This window comes from Cebus imitator, unplaced genomic scaffold (genome assembly GCF_001604975.1).
Source record: "Cebus imitator isolate Cc_AM_T3 unplaced genomic scaffold, Cebus_imitator-1.0 Scaffold424, whole genome shotgun sequence".
NCBI classification, from domain to species: domain Eukaryota; kingdom Metazoa; phylum Chordata; class Mammalia; order Primates; family Cebidae; genus Cebus; species Cebus imitator.
This window is the reverse complement of record NW_016107739.1, coordinates 1,852,203-1,865,988: the sequence shown is the minus strand read 5'-3', so window position 1 is coordinate 1,865,988 and position 13,786 is coordinate 1,852,203. Positions and strand designations below refer to the sequence as shown.

Below are 13,786 nucleotides of genomic sequence, written 5' to 3'. Positions count from 1 at the left end.
CCTGGGTTCAAGTGATTCTCCTGCCTCAGACTCCTGAGTAGCTGGGACTACAGGCGTGTGCCACCATGCCCTGCTAACTAACTTTTTTGTATTTTTAGTAGAGACGAGTTTTCACCATGTTAGCCAGAATGGTCTTATTCTCCTGACCTTGCGATCTGCCCACCTTGGCCTTACAAAGTGCTGGGATTACAGGTGTGAACCACTGTGCCTGGCTGTTTCCTGACTTTTTAATAATCATGATTTTGGCTTGCGTTGAGTTGGTATTTCATTGTAGTTTTGATTTGTACTTCTCTAATGGTCAGCGATGATGAGCTTTTTTTCATATGTTGGCTACATGAATGTATTATGAGAAGTGTTCATGTCCTTTGCCCACTTCTTAATGGGGTTGTTTTTTTCTTGTATGTTTAAGTTCCTTGTAGACTCTGGATATTGGATTTTGTCAGATGGATAGATTGTGAAAATTTTCTTAAAGGTTGTCTGTTTACTCTCATAGTTTTTTGCTCTGCAGAAGCTCTTTAGTTTAATTAGATCCCATTTGTCATTTTTTGCTTTTGTTGCGATTGCTTTTGGCATTTTCATTATGAAATCTTTGCCTATGTGTGAATGGTATCAGCTAGATTTTCTTCTAGGGTTTTTATAGTTGTGAGTTTTACATTAAAGTCTTTAATCCATCTTGACTGAATGTTTGTATACGGAAGGGAGCCAGTTCTCTCAGCACCATTTATTAAATAGGGAATCCCTGACCCATTGCTTGTTTTGTCAGATTTGTCGAAGATGGTTGTAGGTGTGCAGTCTTATTTCTCAGTTCTCTATTCTGTTACATTGGTCTATGTGCCAGTACCATGCTGTTTTGGTTAGTGTAGCCTTGAAGTATAGTTTGAAGTCACGTGGGCATGACGCCTGTAATTTTGTTCTTTTTCCTTAGGATTGTCTTGGTTATATGGGCCTTTTGGCTCCATATGAATTTTAAAAGTTTTTTTCTAATTCTGTGAAGAATTGTGAATAGTTTTTTGTTCTTCTTGAGACAGCGTCTCACTCTGTCACCCAGGCTGGAGTGCAGTGGCATGATCTTGGCTCCCTGCAACCTCTGCCTCCCAGGTCCAAGTGATTCTCCTGCCTCAGCCTCATTACAGGCATGCACCACCACACCTAGCTAATTTTTGGATTTTTAGAGATGGGGTTTTACCATAGTGGTCAGGCTGGTCTTGACCTCCTGATCTGCCTGCTTCACCCTCCCAAAGTGCTGGGATAACAGGTGTGAATGGTAGTTTAATAGGAATAGCATTAAATCTGTTAATTACATTGGGAAGTATGGCCATTTTCATGATACTGATTCTTCCTATGAGCATGGAATGCTTTTCCATCTGTTTGTGTCCTCTTTTATTTCCTTAAGCAGTGGTTTGTAGTTCTCCTTAGGTGTATTCCTAGGTATTTTATTCTCTTTGTAGCGGTTGTGACTTGGAGTTTATTCGTGATTTGGGTCTTTGCTTTTTGTATAGGAATGCTAGCAATTTTTGCCCATTAATTTTGTAGCCTGACATGATTCTAGCTATAGAATCATGTCGTCATCATTGGAGTTGTTGTTTAATAAGTGTGCTGAAGCAGCAGCATAGGGACCTATGAGAGTGGATAGTTGAGTGGGAAGAGGATGGTTCTGGGGTGCTGTGCTACCCACGTGCCCCTCTTATGTAACTGTGTCTCTGACTCGACTTTCTGAGTCAAGGGTGGCACTGGCTTATGGAGCAGCTGGAACAGCAAGGGCTTTGACCAGTGGGATGGGTACTAGCTGTAGCACACTGGGACCTGTGGTTACCAGTGCCTGGAGTTCATGTTTTGTGAGGGGAATACAGCACCTGGGGTGGGGATGCCAGGCCTGTGTTACACTTACTTCTGCCATGCTACCCAGATGGAGGCAGGGTAGTGATAAGGATCTCCATGAGGCTGACCTCATGGTGACATGAGGATGTGCTTTGTCATAGAGTCCATTCCTCGTGATCACGAGGCCTGCTGTCAGGTTCCTGTTGGGTGTGACGTGACCCTCAGCGTCCCTGGACCTCCTGCTTCCTAATGCCACATTAGACCCTTGTCAGCTAGTCATATCAGTTCCTTGGTGCTGCCTCAGGGACTGTAGTTTTTGAGAGGAAGGGGTGGCGTTTTGAAGCCTAGACCTAGGGTGGAAGGATGGGTCTACCCCATAAATCCTGTCACTAAACTGCAATGCCTCTAGGACAAAAGCCCTGGTTCCTTCCTCTGTGTCCAGGCCCTGGGGACACAGAGGAGACACTTACTTAGAAGTGCTGTGCTGGGTGGACTCTGGCTGTGAATTCTAAGTTTCCTCTCATCTGTGTTCCCAGGAGCAGGAGAAGGAGGCCCGGAGCAGGGCGGCCTACATCTCTGCACTCCCCACATCTCCACATTGGGGGAGGGGCTTTGATGAAGACAAGGATGAAGATGAAGGCTCTCCGGGGGGTTGCAATCCTGCAGGTGGCAATGGTGGTGACTTCCACAGACTAGTCTTCTGATGTGAACCTGCTGCCAGCCTGTTCCTGCCACCCGTTCCCTCCAGGAGCAAGGTGGGGTCTGAGAGGGAGGCAGGCCCACTCCTGTAGTAGGCCCTACCAAGAGTAAGCATGGTACAGGGATCTCATGGGATGTTACTCCTCAGCCTGAAGGGTAAACAGAGGGTCTCAGCTATGGAAATGAGACTTAAGACCCTTAAAGATTTTGCACCCAAGTGTCCTGGTTAACTTGAAGCACCTGAGCTGGGCACACATGGGTCTTTGCCTTCCCAGCAGGCCCTCCATGCTGGACTATCTGACATCAAGCAGCATTATCCTTCTGACTGCTCTATAACATAAAGCACAGCAGGACCCAAGCCTTGCACCAAGAAGGGGGTGTGTCACCTCCCCTGGCTGTTTTCTTGTATGGGGGTGCCTACACTGTCTATATAAGATCAGGTGGTGAAAAAGCAGGGCCCAGGATTACAGACAGAATCTGTCCCCCATACCAAGCACCCATGCATGGTGGGGGGGCTAGCTACTCACCGTGGGAGGCCTTTGCCCCCACATTCCCTCCACCTGCCTCAGTGCCTGAGATGCCACCACTTGCATCCCCCTTCTGGTTAAGGTAAAGGTAGAGTCCTTACTTAACTGCAAAGAGGTCTGTGTTCCTCATGAAGTGTGGGGTCTTCTCCTCATCTGGCCTTTGCAGCTACAAGAACAGCCGCCTGAGGGTTGGGTAAAGTGCCCTGACACTTCTGTAGTCCCTGCTAATGGGAGAGAAGATACACATGTTCTTAAATAAAACTACATTCTCTGAAGCTCAGCAAGAGGTGGTTCTTCCCGGGTCTCAGTGGCTGTGATGGCCATTGTACCCTGGGTTTTCTCACTAGGTCTGGGCAGGCTGACCAGTGGTGAGGTGAGGATACAGGCTGCGTTATGCCTGTAGAGAAGACTCACCTGGGAGGCAGCTCCCAAGCCTGCACCTCTAGCTCCTTCCCCAGGGACTGCCCGCTGTGCTGGAGAAGGGGAGTTTGGGCCCAATGTCACACCTAAGTGACCTGTGAAAGAAGTTAGTCTACAGATGGGTTCTGGGCGTGTCTACTAAGAAGGAAGGAGGCGATTCTGAAGTATAGAGCATTCATTCTTATCCCCAGCCAAGAAAAATACCCAATTATTTCCTAATAAAGTGAAAATGGAGCAGACTCGAGTGAGAACAAGTTCCAGCACCAAGCCCCTCCAGACAAGACGGACACAGCAGCTGGTTCTGGGGTGCATTTCTAGTGGACTTTATTGTCCTGCTCCAACACCACAGTCGAAAGGGACCTGCAAGCTCCAGGCCTGTACCATGTGTCACCACAGCAAAAACATGACCCACTTGAACACACTCCTGCCCCACCCACCCACAGGATAAATATGTTACAAACAGAATAAATTAATAACTTAAGTGATTAGGCACCAACAGTGATTTGAAAATTAAATGTCAATTTTAAATGGTGACAAGACAAGAACTCAATACTGGGCTTCCACTAGCCCATTTCTCTTCCTGACAAATAGTGACAATTCTGCACGAAATAATTCTACATTTCAAGACACAAGTAGCCAACAAATACACAACACATGCCACCAGAAATCACACGAGTCTGGATCTCTGGGGGACCCCCTCAGCAGGTAGCTCCTCATGGTCCCAGGCCCTAAAGAGCAGGGTGAGTCCCAGAAAGACAACCCCCAAGGAAGGGCTTTAGACCTCCTGAGGCCAGCCTGGCTTCCCCTGAATTTTACAGACAAAGGCCAAGATGGGGAAGAAAGAGCTCTGGAAATGGGGCGGGGGGATGCTGGGCCAAGATGGCCCCGTGGTAAAAGGGGCCAGAGGGGAGATGAGCTGAGCCTATGCTCCAGTAACTTCAGAATGGTTGTGCTTTAGTCCTAGGAATGGGGCATATTTTAATGGTTTCCAATGTAGAAGTGACCAAACTCAAGCTAGGAGGGGACTAGGGACTGCCCACCCCTGGCCATCCAGATCCTCCAGAAGTTACAGAACAGGGAGTCTCCCCTTCAAGCAGCTGAGCAGCAGCTGTGGATGGGACCTGAGTGCATCTAATCCAACCTCCCATTCCAAAGACACACAGATCAAGGACCTAAGGAAACACCATCTCCTTATTTCTCATTGTTCTCACTCGACTTAACCTTTCTGAAGTGGGTAAAGGCAGCTCCTTGGAGAGCCTCAGGCAGGACGAGTCCTGTGAAGCAGTGCTGGGTGGTAAGGTATCCCCCTACCGGGGTCTCAGTCCTCACCAAGCCCTCAGGAGAAGTGGACTATGAGCCATGGACAGGCCAAAGGAGTCAACTGAGATGACTCCTTTGTCAGGGGAGGTAGTAGGTGGAGGGTGGGGACAGGCCAAACATGGCTTGTAGTCTGGGGCTTGTGAGCCAGAGCTTTGCTTTAAAAAGGTCAGCTTTACCTCTCATCCTTCCATCTCTGCCTCTACACTTCCACCCAAGGGATTTCGGTAGTTACCAGAATCAGGAGTTGAAAGGAGGCCTCCTGGGAGATTCGATTTGAACACCTCAGTCGCTCTCTGAAGACTCCAGCCAGGTCCACTCACATCATGGCACACTCAGAACATGCTCACATTTTATGGGAGACTGCTGGGCTGTCAACTGAGGGCATCAATAGTCTGGGCCCACTTGTGGCTGCTGTGGGTACAGGGAAGGCACCAGTTAAAAGCTCTGTCATATGGGGCCCCTTGTAGAGGCCTTAAAGGCACACATTCAGGGCCGGGCACAGTAAACCAGCACCCTGCCAACTCTGCCCAGTGTAGCCACTGCGACTGCTACCATTTCACCTGATGGAACACTGAGGCATGGCCCTGGCACTTCTGAGTGGCTGGACCCATACGCCCAAAGGCCTCGTGTTCCCAAGACACAAGGCTTTCCAAGCCCCTCTGTCCTCCTTCCTCCACTGGACCCAAACCCTGCTCTTCTCCTCTGTAAGAATCTGACTCATCCCCTTCTCAGAACTACTTCAGGCACGCCCTTTTCCTAGAATCCACCTTCCCTGATTGTGACCCCACTCCTGCCTCTGGCCCCAACCTCCCTAAGCTTGTCTTCCTCTGTACTCCATCAGCATTTTAAGTCTCTGTATAATGGCCGTCACCACTGTCTCATGTCCTCCTCCTTTTTCTCACTGATTGTGACTATCTCCAGTTCAGGGATACAGTCTGATTGATTCTTGTGTCCTTGGTGTCTAAGCACAGAGACTGGACACAGCAACCATTAATAAATGCTCCTTGAGTTGATCTGAACTAATGCTAAGAGAAGAGGTCCAACTCTTGAGGAAGTAACTTCTTCCAGGATGGAACTTGGAGAACGGCTAGGCCATCGGCCTAGAGGACAGATGAGCTGAGCTGAGAAAACATTGGGCCGGCATCAGGCAAGACTCGTTCCTGCCCTGCAACCTGGCATATGCCACAGCCCATGGGCACAAACCGTCAGCCATGCCCCATGTGGTCCTCTAGGCATCATTCTGCCCTGCTTTCTCCTTGTCCTGCCTGACCTGCTATCCCTCCATCCTGGGAACAGTCCTCATGTCGTATCACCATGCACAAGTCACTCCTTCACTTTTTGCTCCACTCTAAACTCCCACACATTGCCTTGGCCACTCCCCAACTTCCAGGCCCTTTGGATGTATTTCCCCACTTGCTACATGGCCTTCACCCCCGCTTCACATCCCTCTGCTACCTCTGAGCCCAACTTCCACTGTGCTGCTCACCGCATAGAAACTCACTGCCCCACTCCACTGCAGAGTCCCCTGCACTGCCCTGTGCCTCTGCCCAGCCTGTGCTTGTCACAGGGTTCCCCTCAGTCTCTGAATCAACCCCATCCACGCCACACTCCCTCCCACATTCCCCACCCCTTCACCATGCATTCCTGCCCCATATGCTTGGTTGCCCAGCTTTGTCCAAGCCTTCCCCTGTGCAGTGCTCTCAAGGTGGGGTTGGTGGGGGCCTCTGAGGGGGTTGGGGAAGAGGACTTCCCTTGGGCCTAGAGTGGCCTGTATAGCTCCAAAGTTCTGGGGGCCCTGACCCCCCAGTGTCCTCATCCTCTCCACCACCTAGCTCCAATCCCTGCTTCTTGCTGTTCTGGGTTGGCCATCACCAGTTTTCCCTTCCTTTTGCCCTTCATCCTCTGCCTCTGCACCCCACAGCAGCTCTCCTGCCATGGCCTCAGCCTGAAAGTGGGATGTCCCTGCAGATGTGAGCTTTCCCTCTGCATCCCTCAAGACCACCGCTGGCCCTCCTTTTCCAACATCTCATCTTTTAGTGGCTTTGCTTCTCTCCTGCCAAGAAAAACAGGAATGAAAAAGTCCATTATCCACTTTGGTCTGCTGGTCCTTGACTCCCTGGGTTGGTGAGACCTGTCTTCTGGGACTGAGGAGAGGTAGCCCAGGGGCCGGAGGGAAGATAGCTGAGGGTTGTAACTGAACATGAGGTGTGGAATCTGGCTCAGAGCCCCAGCCCTTCCCTCTAAACGGCTGGTAATCACATCTAAAGGACAGGAAGAGGCTGAAGGATGCTTTTTGGCAACAGCTCCTAACTAAGGTGGGTGGAGGCATGGCCATTAATGATAAAAAATCACAGGTGGGCCCCGAGTGGGCAGAGGACGTGCCTTGATCAGGCCCTCACCTCCCTGGGGAAGGGTTCAGGGTCCCTGATGTCAAGTGCTTTGAAGGCTGAGACTGGCAGAGTAGAGAGGAGGTGGGTGGGAGGGACAATGGGAGAGGGGACAGGGGAAAGGAGATAGGAAGGGCCAGCTCTGCAGTGGCCCTCTGGTCACAGCTTGGCGCCCTTGGAGGGCTCCGAGGACTGCCGCACGTCTGTCCACTCCTGCATGGTGTTCTGAAGGGCTTGGGTCTTCTCCTTGTCCACCTGAACATAGTCCACCTTCTCATCAGAAGTGACAGATGAAGTAGATGGCTGAGGGGACAGAGTGGGAGACAAAGAGTAGCTGTGAGTTAACAGTTAGGTGGGGAGGAAGAAGACAGATTCAAGATCTTCCCCAGCTGTCTGAAGGAGAGAAGTGCATGGCCTCTGCCTGCCAAGGACCAGCCTCAGGAGCCTAGCTTCTCTTTTTGATGTGGGCTTTAGAGCTCAGACTCCAGACTCCTTCCTGCAGGATACAGCAGCCCCTGCCAGCCCTTCTTACTTCCCAGCTCCTGGGAGGACTCAGGCCCTTTCTTGGGTCCAGGCCTTCATTTCTGCCTCCACCCATCTCCATCTGGTTACTCATCCAGAGAAAGGAATTTGCTGGGTGCAAATAAGCATCAGCCACAGGACTTTACGTGCTGCCCTCACCACCACCCTGTGAGGGGGAACCACACTGAGGCAGAGCTCTGCACCCTGCAGAGTCCCCTGCACTGCTTAGGCTAAGGGTGCCTCCTGGGGAGGCTTTCCCAGGCCTGGAAGTCCTTTCTGAAGGCTGATGTATATACAGCAGGGCTCTGGGACCCACCCAAGAGCCCAGGATGAGAAGGCAGTATCCTCATTCCTGGATCTCTTGCTGATTCACTTTGTAACCTTAGGCCAATTGGATCTCTGTGCACTCATCTGCCCATCTCAACAACAAGGGGGTTGGGCTGACTAATGAAGTTCTTTGAGGGTACTGTGCTCTGAGAGCAGGAATGGGAGTCTTTAGACCTAGATGAAAGCTTTATGACTAAAGATGTGTCATAAAAGCTGGGTACTGGAGCGGGAGGGCGGCTGAGTGCTGCTGTTCAGTGTTGAAGGCGCCCTGGCCTCCATGATCTCTGCCCCCAGGTGCCTGAGAGCTCTCGCTGCCCTCTGCCCCCCACCTCCACTCCAGGTACCTTGCGGTGGGGGCTTGGGGAGCTCGGCTGGAAGTCCAGGGCCAGATAATCAACACTGCCAGTGCTCTTCTTAGGGGCAGGACTGTTGGTGCCACTGGGAACAGGAGATGCAGACACTGGGTTTTGCTGTCATGAGGAGGAAAAACTGTGAGTGAGGGTAGAAAACAGACTAACCCATACCCAGAAAAACACCTCTGGGAGTAAGAACACTGGTTCCCTGAGCCCTATTCTGACTCATGCACAATGGTAGGGACTTTTCATGTTCTCATTTTAATCCTCACTACAATCCTATAATGTAGGTATGATTACTGTTGATATTGTTTAAAACAAAGATGAAACTGTGGTTCACTTTACTTTCAGAGGAGTGATGTTGCCTGTGTTTGCACAGCTGCTGAGTGATGCAAATCAGGTCTGTTTTCTGACTCCCAAACCTGTGCTAACCCCTGGACCATGGTGCCTCCTTTATAGCACATCAGGCCAAGTCTCACAAACAGTGGCTCTCCTGAGACACCCAGCCTTTGCTTGCTGGCCCTTAAGAAGGGAGCACATTTCCTTTATGCACTGGAAAGTTTTCTTCGGTTGTATCAAATTGGCTTCTCTGAAACTCCCACCTGTGCCCTAGAGTGGGGTAGTCACCCCAAAGCAGCCTGCTCCCCTGCCTAGATCTGAACAGAGTTGCTTCACCTCCAGGCTGCACAAAGCCCCCATTCCTTTAGCACTTCTTCAGATGAAATGCTCTAGGATCCTGTCCATCCAGTCTCCTGCTCCAGCAGAGCACCACCCTCCTCTAGGACTTTCCTGAAGACTTATTCTAACGAGAAGGTGATACTCCTGTGTCTGTTTGTTGGCTGCTTTATTAGTTGGTTAATTCATTCTTTCAATAGCTATGAAGTGACTACTAGGTGCTGGACAGTTATGCCCTTAATGGAAATCTCGGGAAAGAAATATCCTACTCTGCCTGTGTTGATACCTCTATTACAGCCTCACCACGGTGAGTTAGGTGCATGTATGTCTCTCACTGCTGAGTAGATACCTCCAGCACTGCCTTTCCACAGGCACAGATCATGCCACCCATTCACTGTCATGAGAGAGGCCGGCCCCTCTGCTCTCGAAGATCATGACTTTGTTGGGACAGGGCTCATGTCTACCTTACATCTGATAACGACTCCTACTACTTCATAAACAGGTGCTCAAGAAGGATTTGTAGCAGGAGACTAAATCATGAATAATACAAGGAGTCCTTGGGCTGAGGTGAGTTAGCCAAGCTGAGAAGTGGGGAACTGAGTGGTGAGTCCTAAGGGACCTTGATAGGAGTCATTCCAGCAAAGCCCGAAGGACTCACCATAGACACATAGTTCTCTTCGCTGTCTCCTGAGTCTGTGCTGGTGATACTCTGGGTGGAGATGGGGCGGCAGTACTGCGAGGAGCTGGAGTTAAAGGTGTGGCTGTTGTGGGAAGGAGATGAAGAGTCAACACTGGGGAAGCCGCATGGCTACTGCCATGTTTCTAGCTTCCAGCTGGGCCCTGACCCTCACACACCCAGACCTCAGCCACTAGAGCTGCACACTCCGTCAGATTAAGATCTGATACAGCACAGGTATAATTACTCTCTTTTGTAGCTGAGGAAACCAAGCCACAAGAGATCAAGAGACAAGATCAGCTAATGATAGCCTTAGCATCAGAATTCAGGTGTCCTGGCCCACAGGCCAGCTATCATTTCACTCCTCTTCCCTAACTGCCCGACTGCAAGCTCCCACCCCCACACATAGGCACTCACTTGGCCCTAGACCAAGACTTGGTGATAGGTGACTTGAAGGGGAGCTCATCGATGACGGTGTTGTTTCTCAGGTCAAGTGGTGTTGGCTTTGCTGGAGCAGGAAAAGAAAGTCTGGTAATCAGCCGGTAATAATAATGCTACACACACACACCTTAAATATAACACAAGAGCATGTTTATAAAGGCCTGCACAGTCATTCCAGTTTCTCACAAGGAAACTGACATTCAGCGAGGTTATATAATTTTTGCCCATATTGATGGGCCTTGAAGTCATGTCTTCAGATTCCAAATTATATACTCTTTCTGTTTGTATCTATAGTAATATATTTTCAGAATCAAAAATGGGGACACAGGGTTTTACAACAGATTTTTCTCTCGATTTATGACTTCATTTAAAAATAAGAGACCGTACATATATATGTGTATGCGTGCGTGCGTGTGTGTGTGTGTGTGTTTCTTTTGAGACAGGGTCTCGCTCTGTTGCCCAGGCTGGAGTGCAGTTGGGCAATCTCAGCTCACTGCAACCTCTGCCTCCTGGGTTCAAGTGATCCTCCTGTCTCAGCCTCCCTAGTAGCTGGGACTGCAGGCACCTGTCACCATGCTTGGCTAATTTTAATATTTTTAGTAAAGACAGAGTTTCACTATGTTGGCAGGCTGGTCTTGAACTCCTGACCTCAGCTGATGCACTCACCTCAGACTCCCAAAGTGCTGCGGTTACAGGCATGAGTCATGGCATCCAGCCATGAGACCAAATTTGAAGTGGGGATGGTCACCATGACTACTCCCTGCTGCTCCTGGCCAGGTCTGTGCAAGCCACAGTGGAGGAAGGCGGATGCCACGAGGGCCCGAGGGCTTCAGTTCTACATGCTAACATTTGAATTCCCTGTTGGCCAGACCCACAGGGGGCTATCTCCACCCAGTTATCCTATTCCTCCCTTTGAATCCTTGCCACTGATCCAAGGCCAGGAGAGTGAGATAGTAGCAGACTGAGAACTTGCCGAGTCTACATGCAGGGGGCACAAAGATGACTTTACTGAACACCGGCTGTGTACCAGAGTACTATCCTAGATGCTCTCCTTCACAACAAACCTGGGAGGTAGGAATTACCATCTGCATTTCACAGATAAGAAAACTGAGACTCAGAATTTACATGATTTGCCCAAAATCACAAATGCGAAGTCCAGGATCCACATGACCCCTCAGCAAATGGAAAGAGTCCCTAGCTATTGTCCAGATATGGGACAGGGGAAAGAATGGACTTACCTTTCCGGTCAGGTTTGAGGTTGCGGTTGACAGGGGGTGGCTGGATCTCACTTCCTCTGCTGGGGCCTCGATGCATAGAAAGGGTTGTTGATGGGTAGCCAAGCGGGTCAAAGTGATGGGCCCCTGGGCTCATTGGGATGTAGACACTCTGGGAATTATCACCTGCTCGTTCCATGGCCAACAGGGTGGAAGAACCTGGGTTCATGGGCACGTAGTTGTCTTCAGAATTGGTGCTGTCCGATCGGCTCACAATCATTTTCCCTGGCTAGGGAGAGGAATAGTGAAAGAAATACAGCTGTTACTAGCAAGAAGAAACAGGAACAGGGTAAGACTTTGTAAACTAGGCAAGACAAGTCATGACTGGGTTATGTATACTTTGAAGCTGTAAGAGAGACATTGGGAAGATCAAATAAGAAAGCGGAGTAGTGGGAGGCTGAGGCAGGTGGATCATTTGAGGTGAGGAGTTCAAGACCAGCCTGGCCAACATGGTGAAACCCCATCTCTACTAAAAATACAAAGTATTAGCTGGGCATGGTGGCATATGCTTATAGTCCCAGCTACTCAGGAGGCTGAGGCATGATAGTTGCTCGAAGCTGGGAGGCTGCATTTGTAGTGAGCCAAGATCACGCCACTATACTCCAGCCTGGGTGACAGGGCGAGACTCTGTTTCAAAAAATAAAAAATAAAAAGAAAGAAAGCAGAATGGGAGACAGGAATATATGAGGGCTGTGGGTCCCTTCAAGCCTTCATGATCCCTTGGCATCCACCAATAATTTTTTATAAATCTAGAGTATAAAATATTCTTGGTGATTAGGTCCACTTGGTTTTCTGGATGGCTGACCAATGCTGAGGGTAGCATAGTCCATGGACTGTAGGTTTGGTTCAGGACCTGCCCTCCACACCTCAAGTCCAGTCTCACCATTGGCAGGTCAGCATCTCAGGCCCTGGATTAGAACAAGGAGTATATTAGGAGTCCTGGCCCTGGAAGATGAGGTCTGGGGCCAGTTATATTTCCCCAGTTCAGTTTTCTAAGTACCTGGGGCTCACTCCAGGCACCTAGGGGACCACCAAGCTATAGTCAGAGCTGCTACGGGGTTATGTAATACAGCAACCCTGGCAATAGCCCTTCTCTAACTCCTGCTCTATCTGCCCCGACATACAACTAAGCTGCTTCTGCCTTGGTTACCTGATTTCACTGTCTTTCCAGTAGGCTTGAAGCCAGGCCCTGGTCTCCTTGCCAGACATCTTGGAGAACTGTGGTTAGCATCTTCCAGCAGGCAGCCTGGGATCCTGCACTCAAGCCATAATTCTGCCCACTTAGCCTGACTGTGAGTACCACCCTTGCCTGGAGTCTCACAGCGCAGCCTCCCTCCTGTATGTGAGGTCTCATGGCTAAGGTTGCTTCCTTAGAAGATCCCCTACTGTGTAGCCTGGGTCTGTTGCATTCCAGACCCTCTCCTTACCTACAGGGTTGGTGAACCTTGTAATCCACTCTACCTTAGCACATACATTTCTTTCAGACTAGAATACTTATATCTTACTTGTCCAAAGACTCAATGCAGGGTTCTGAACTGAGACAAGAACTTGGGCAGGGTCCTAAGACGGAGATGCCATCCCTATTTTGAGGTTGTGCTTTTAGTTCCATAAGGTGTGACCTTTTACCTACCCAGGCCAGCCTGAGGACCCCTGGTTAACCCATACTCACCAGGAACGAACTGACTCCATCACTCATGGATTCAGTAGACCGGCCTGCACTCTCTCCACCACGCTGGGGGTACTCGTAGGTCTCACACGAAGATGCTGACAGAGGAAGGAGGATACATATTTACTCATGATTGATTCATGTGTTGGCACTTCCCCATACCCTCAACTAGTGTGGTTCAAGGTCTTATTGATACTCTAGAAGATACTACTCTTGACCCCAAATGATAAGGAATTTCTTTGAACACATCACTCCTCAGTTCAAAAATTCCTCCTGGGCTTCTAGATGTAGCTCCAATGTTAGCATCTGCAGAAAAGCCCTCCTTGACTGCTCTACCCTCATCTATGCACCTCTCCTTTGACTCCTATAGCACTCACCACCTGTCCCACTCACCCCAGCCATCACCTCTTTGAATACCACAGTAACAATACTTGTCCTAATTTATACACATTGGTTTTATTTTCACAACGAGATGTAAGCTCTGAAGGGCAGGAACATGTTTTATGTATGTTTTCATCATCTCAGTTCCAAAGCACAGTGTGACTGCTCAAATTGTTGATGGAGGCCGGGCGCGGTGGCTCAAGCCTGTAATCCCAGCACTTTGGGAGGCCGAGGCGGGTGGATCACGAGGTCAAGAGATCGAGGCCATCCTGGTCAACATGGTGAAACCCCGTCTCTACT

The 13,786-nt window shown here is 49.7% G+C and overlaps 2 protein-coding genes across 3 annotated transcripts in view; one reads left to right on the top strand and one right to left on the bottom strand.

Moving 5' to 3' along the window:
* LOC108290138 (ubiquitin carboxyl-terminal hydrolase 35) overlaps positions 1–3,322 on the top strand; it is a 9,362-nt gene extending 6,040 nt beyond the window's left edge. The window contains exon 5 of the mRNA XM_017509849.2: positions 2,355–3,322. Within this exon, the coding sequence (XP_017365338.1) occupies positions 2,355–2,522 (168 nt within the window). The 3' untranslated portion in view covers positions 2,523–3,322. The remainder of the gene's footprint in view (positions 1–2,354) is intronic.
* A 444-nt stretch (positions 3,323–3,766) lies between these two features.
* GAB2 (GRB2 associated binding protein 2) overlaps positions 3,767–13,786 on the bottom strand; it is a 213,722-nt gene continuing 203,702 nt past the window's right edge. Inside the window, exons 5-10 of one of the 2 annotated variants that reach the window (XM_017509848.1) lie at positions 13,109–13,203; positions 11,404–11,668; positions 10,142–10,232; positions 9,707–9,809; positions 8,365–8,490; positions 3,767–7,474 (exon numbers count right to left, since the gene is read on the bottom strand). In XM_017509848.1, coding sequence (XP_017365337.1) covers positions 7,331–7,474; positions 8,365–8,490; positions 9,707–9,809; positions 10,142–10,232; positions 11,404–11,668; positions 13,109–13,203 — 824 coding nt within the window. In that variant the 3' untranslated portion in view covers positions 3,767–7,330. The remainder of the gene's footprint in view (positions 7,475–8,364; positions 8,491–9,706; positions 9,810–10,141; positions 10,233–11,403; positions 11,669–13,108; positions 13,204–13,786) is intronic. The other variant, XM_017509847.2, reaches the window with a different exon arrangement.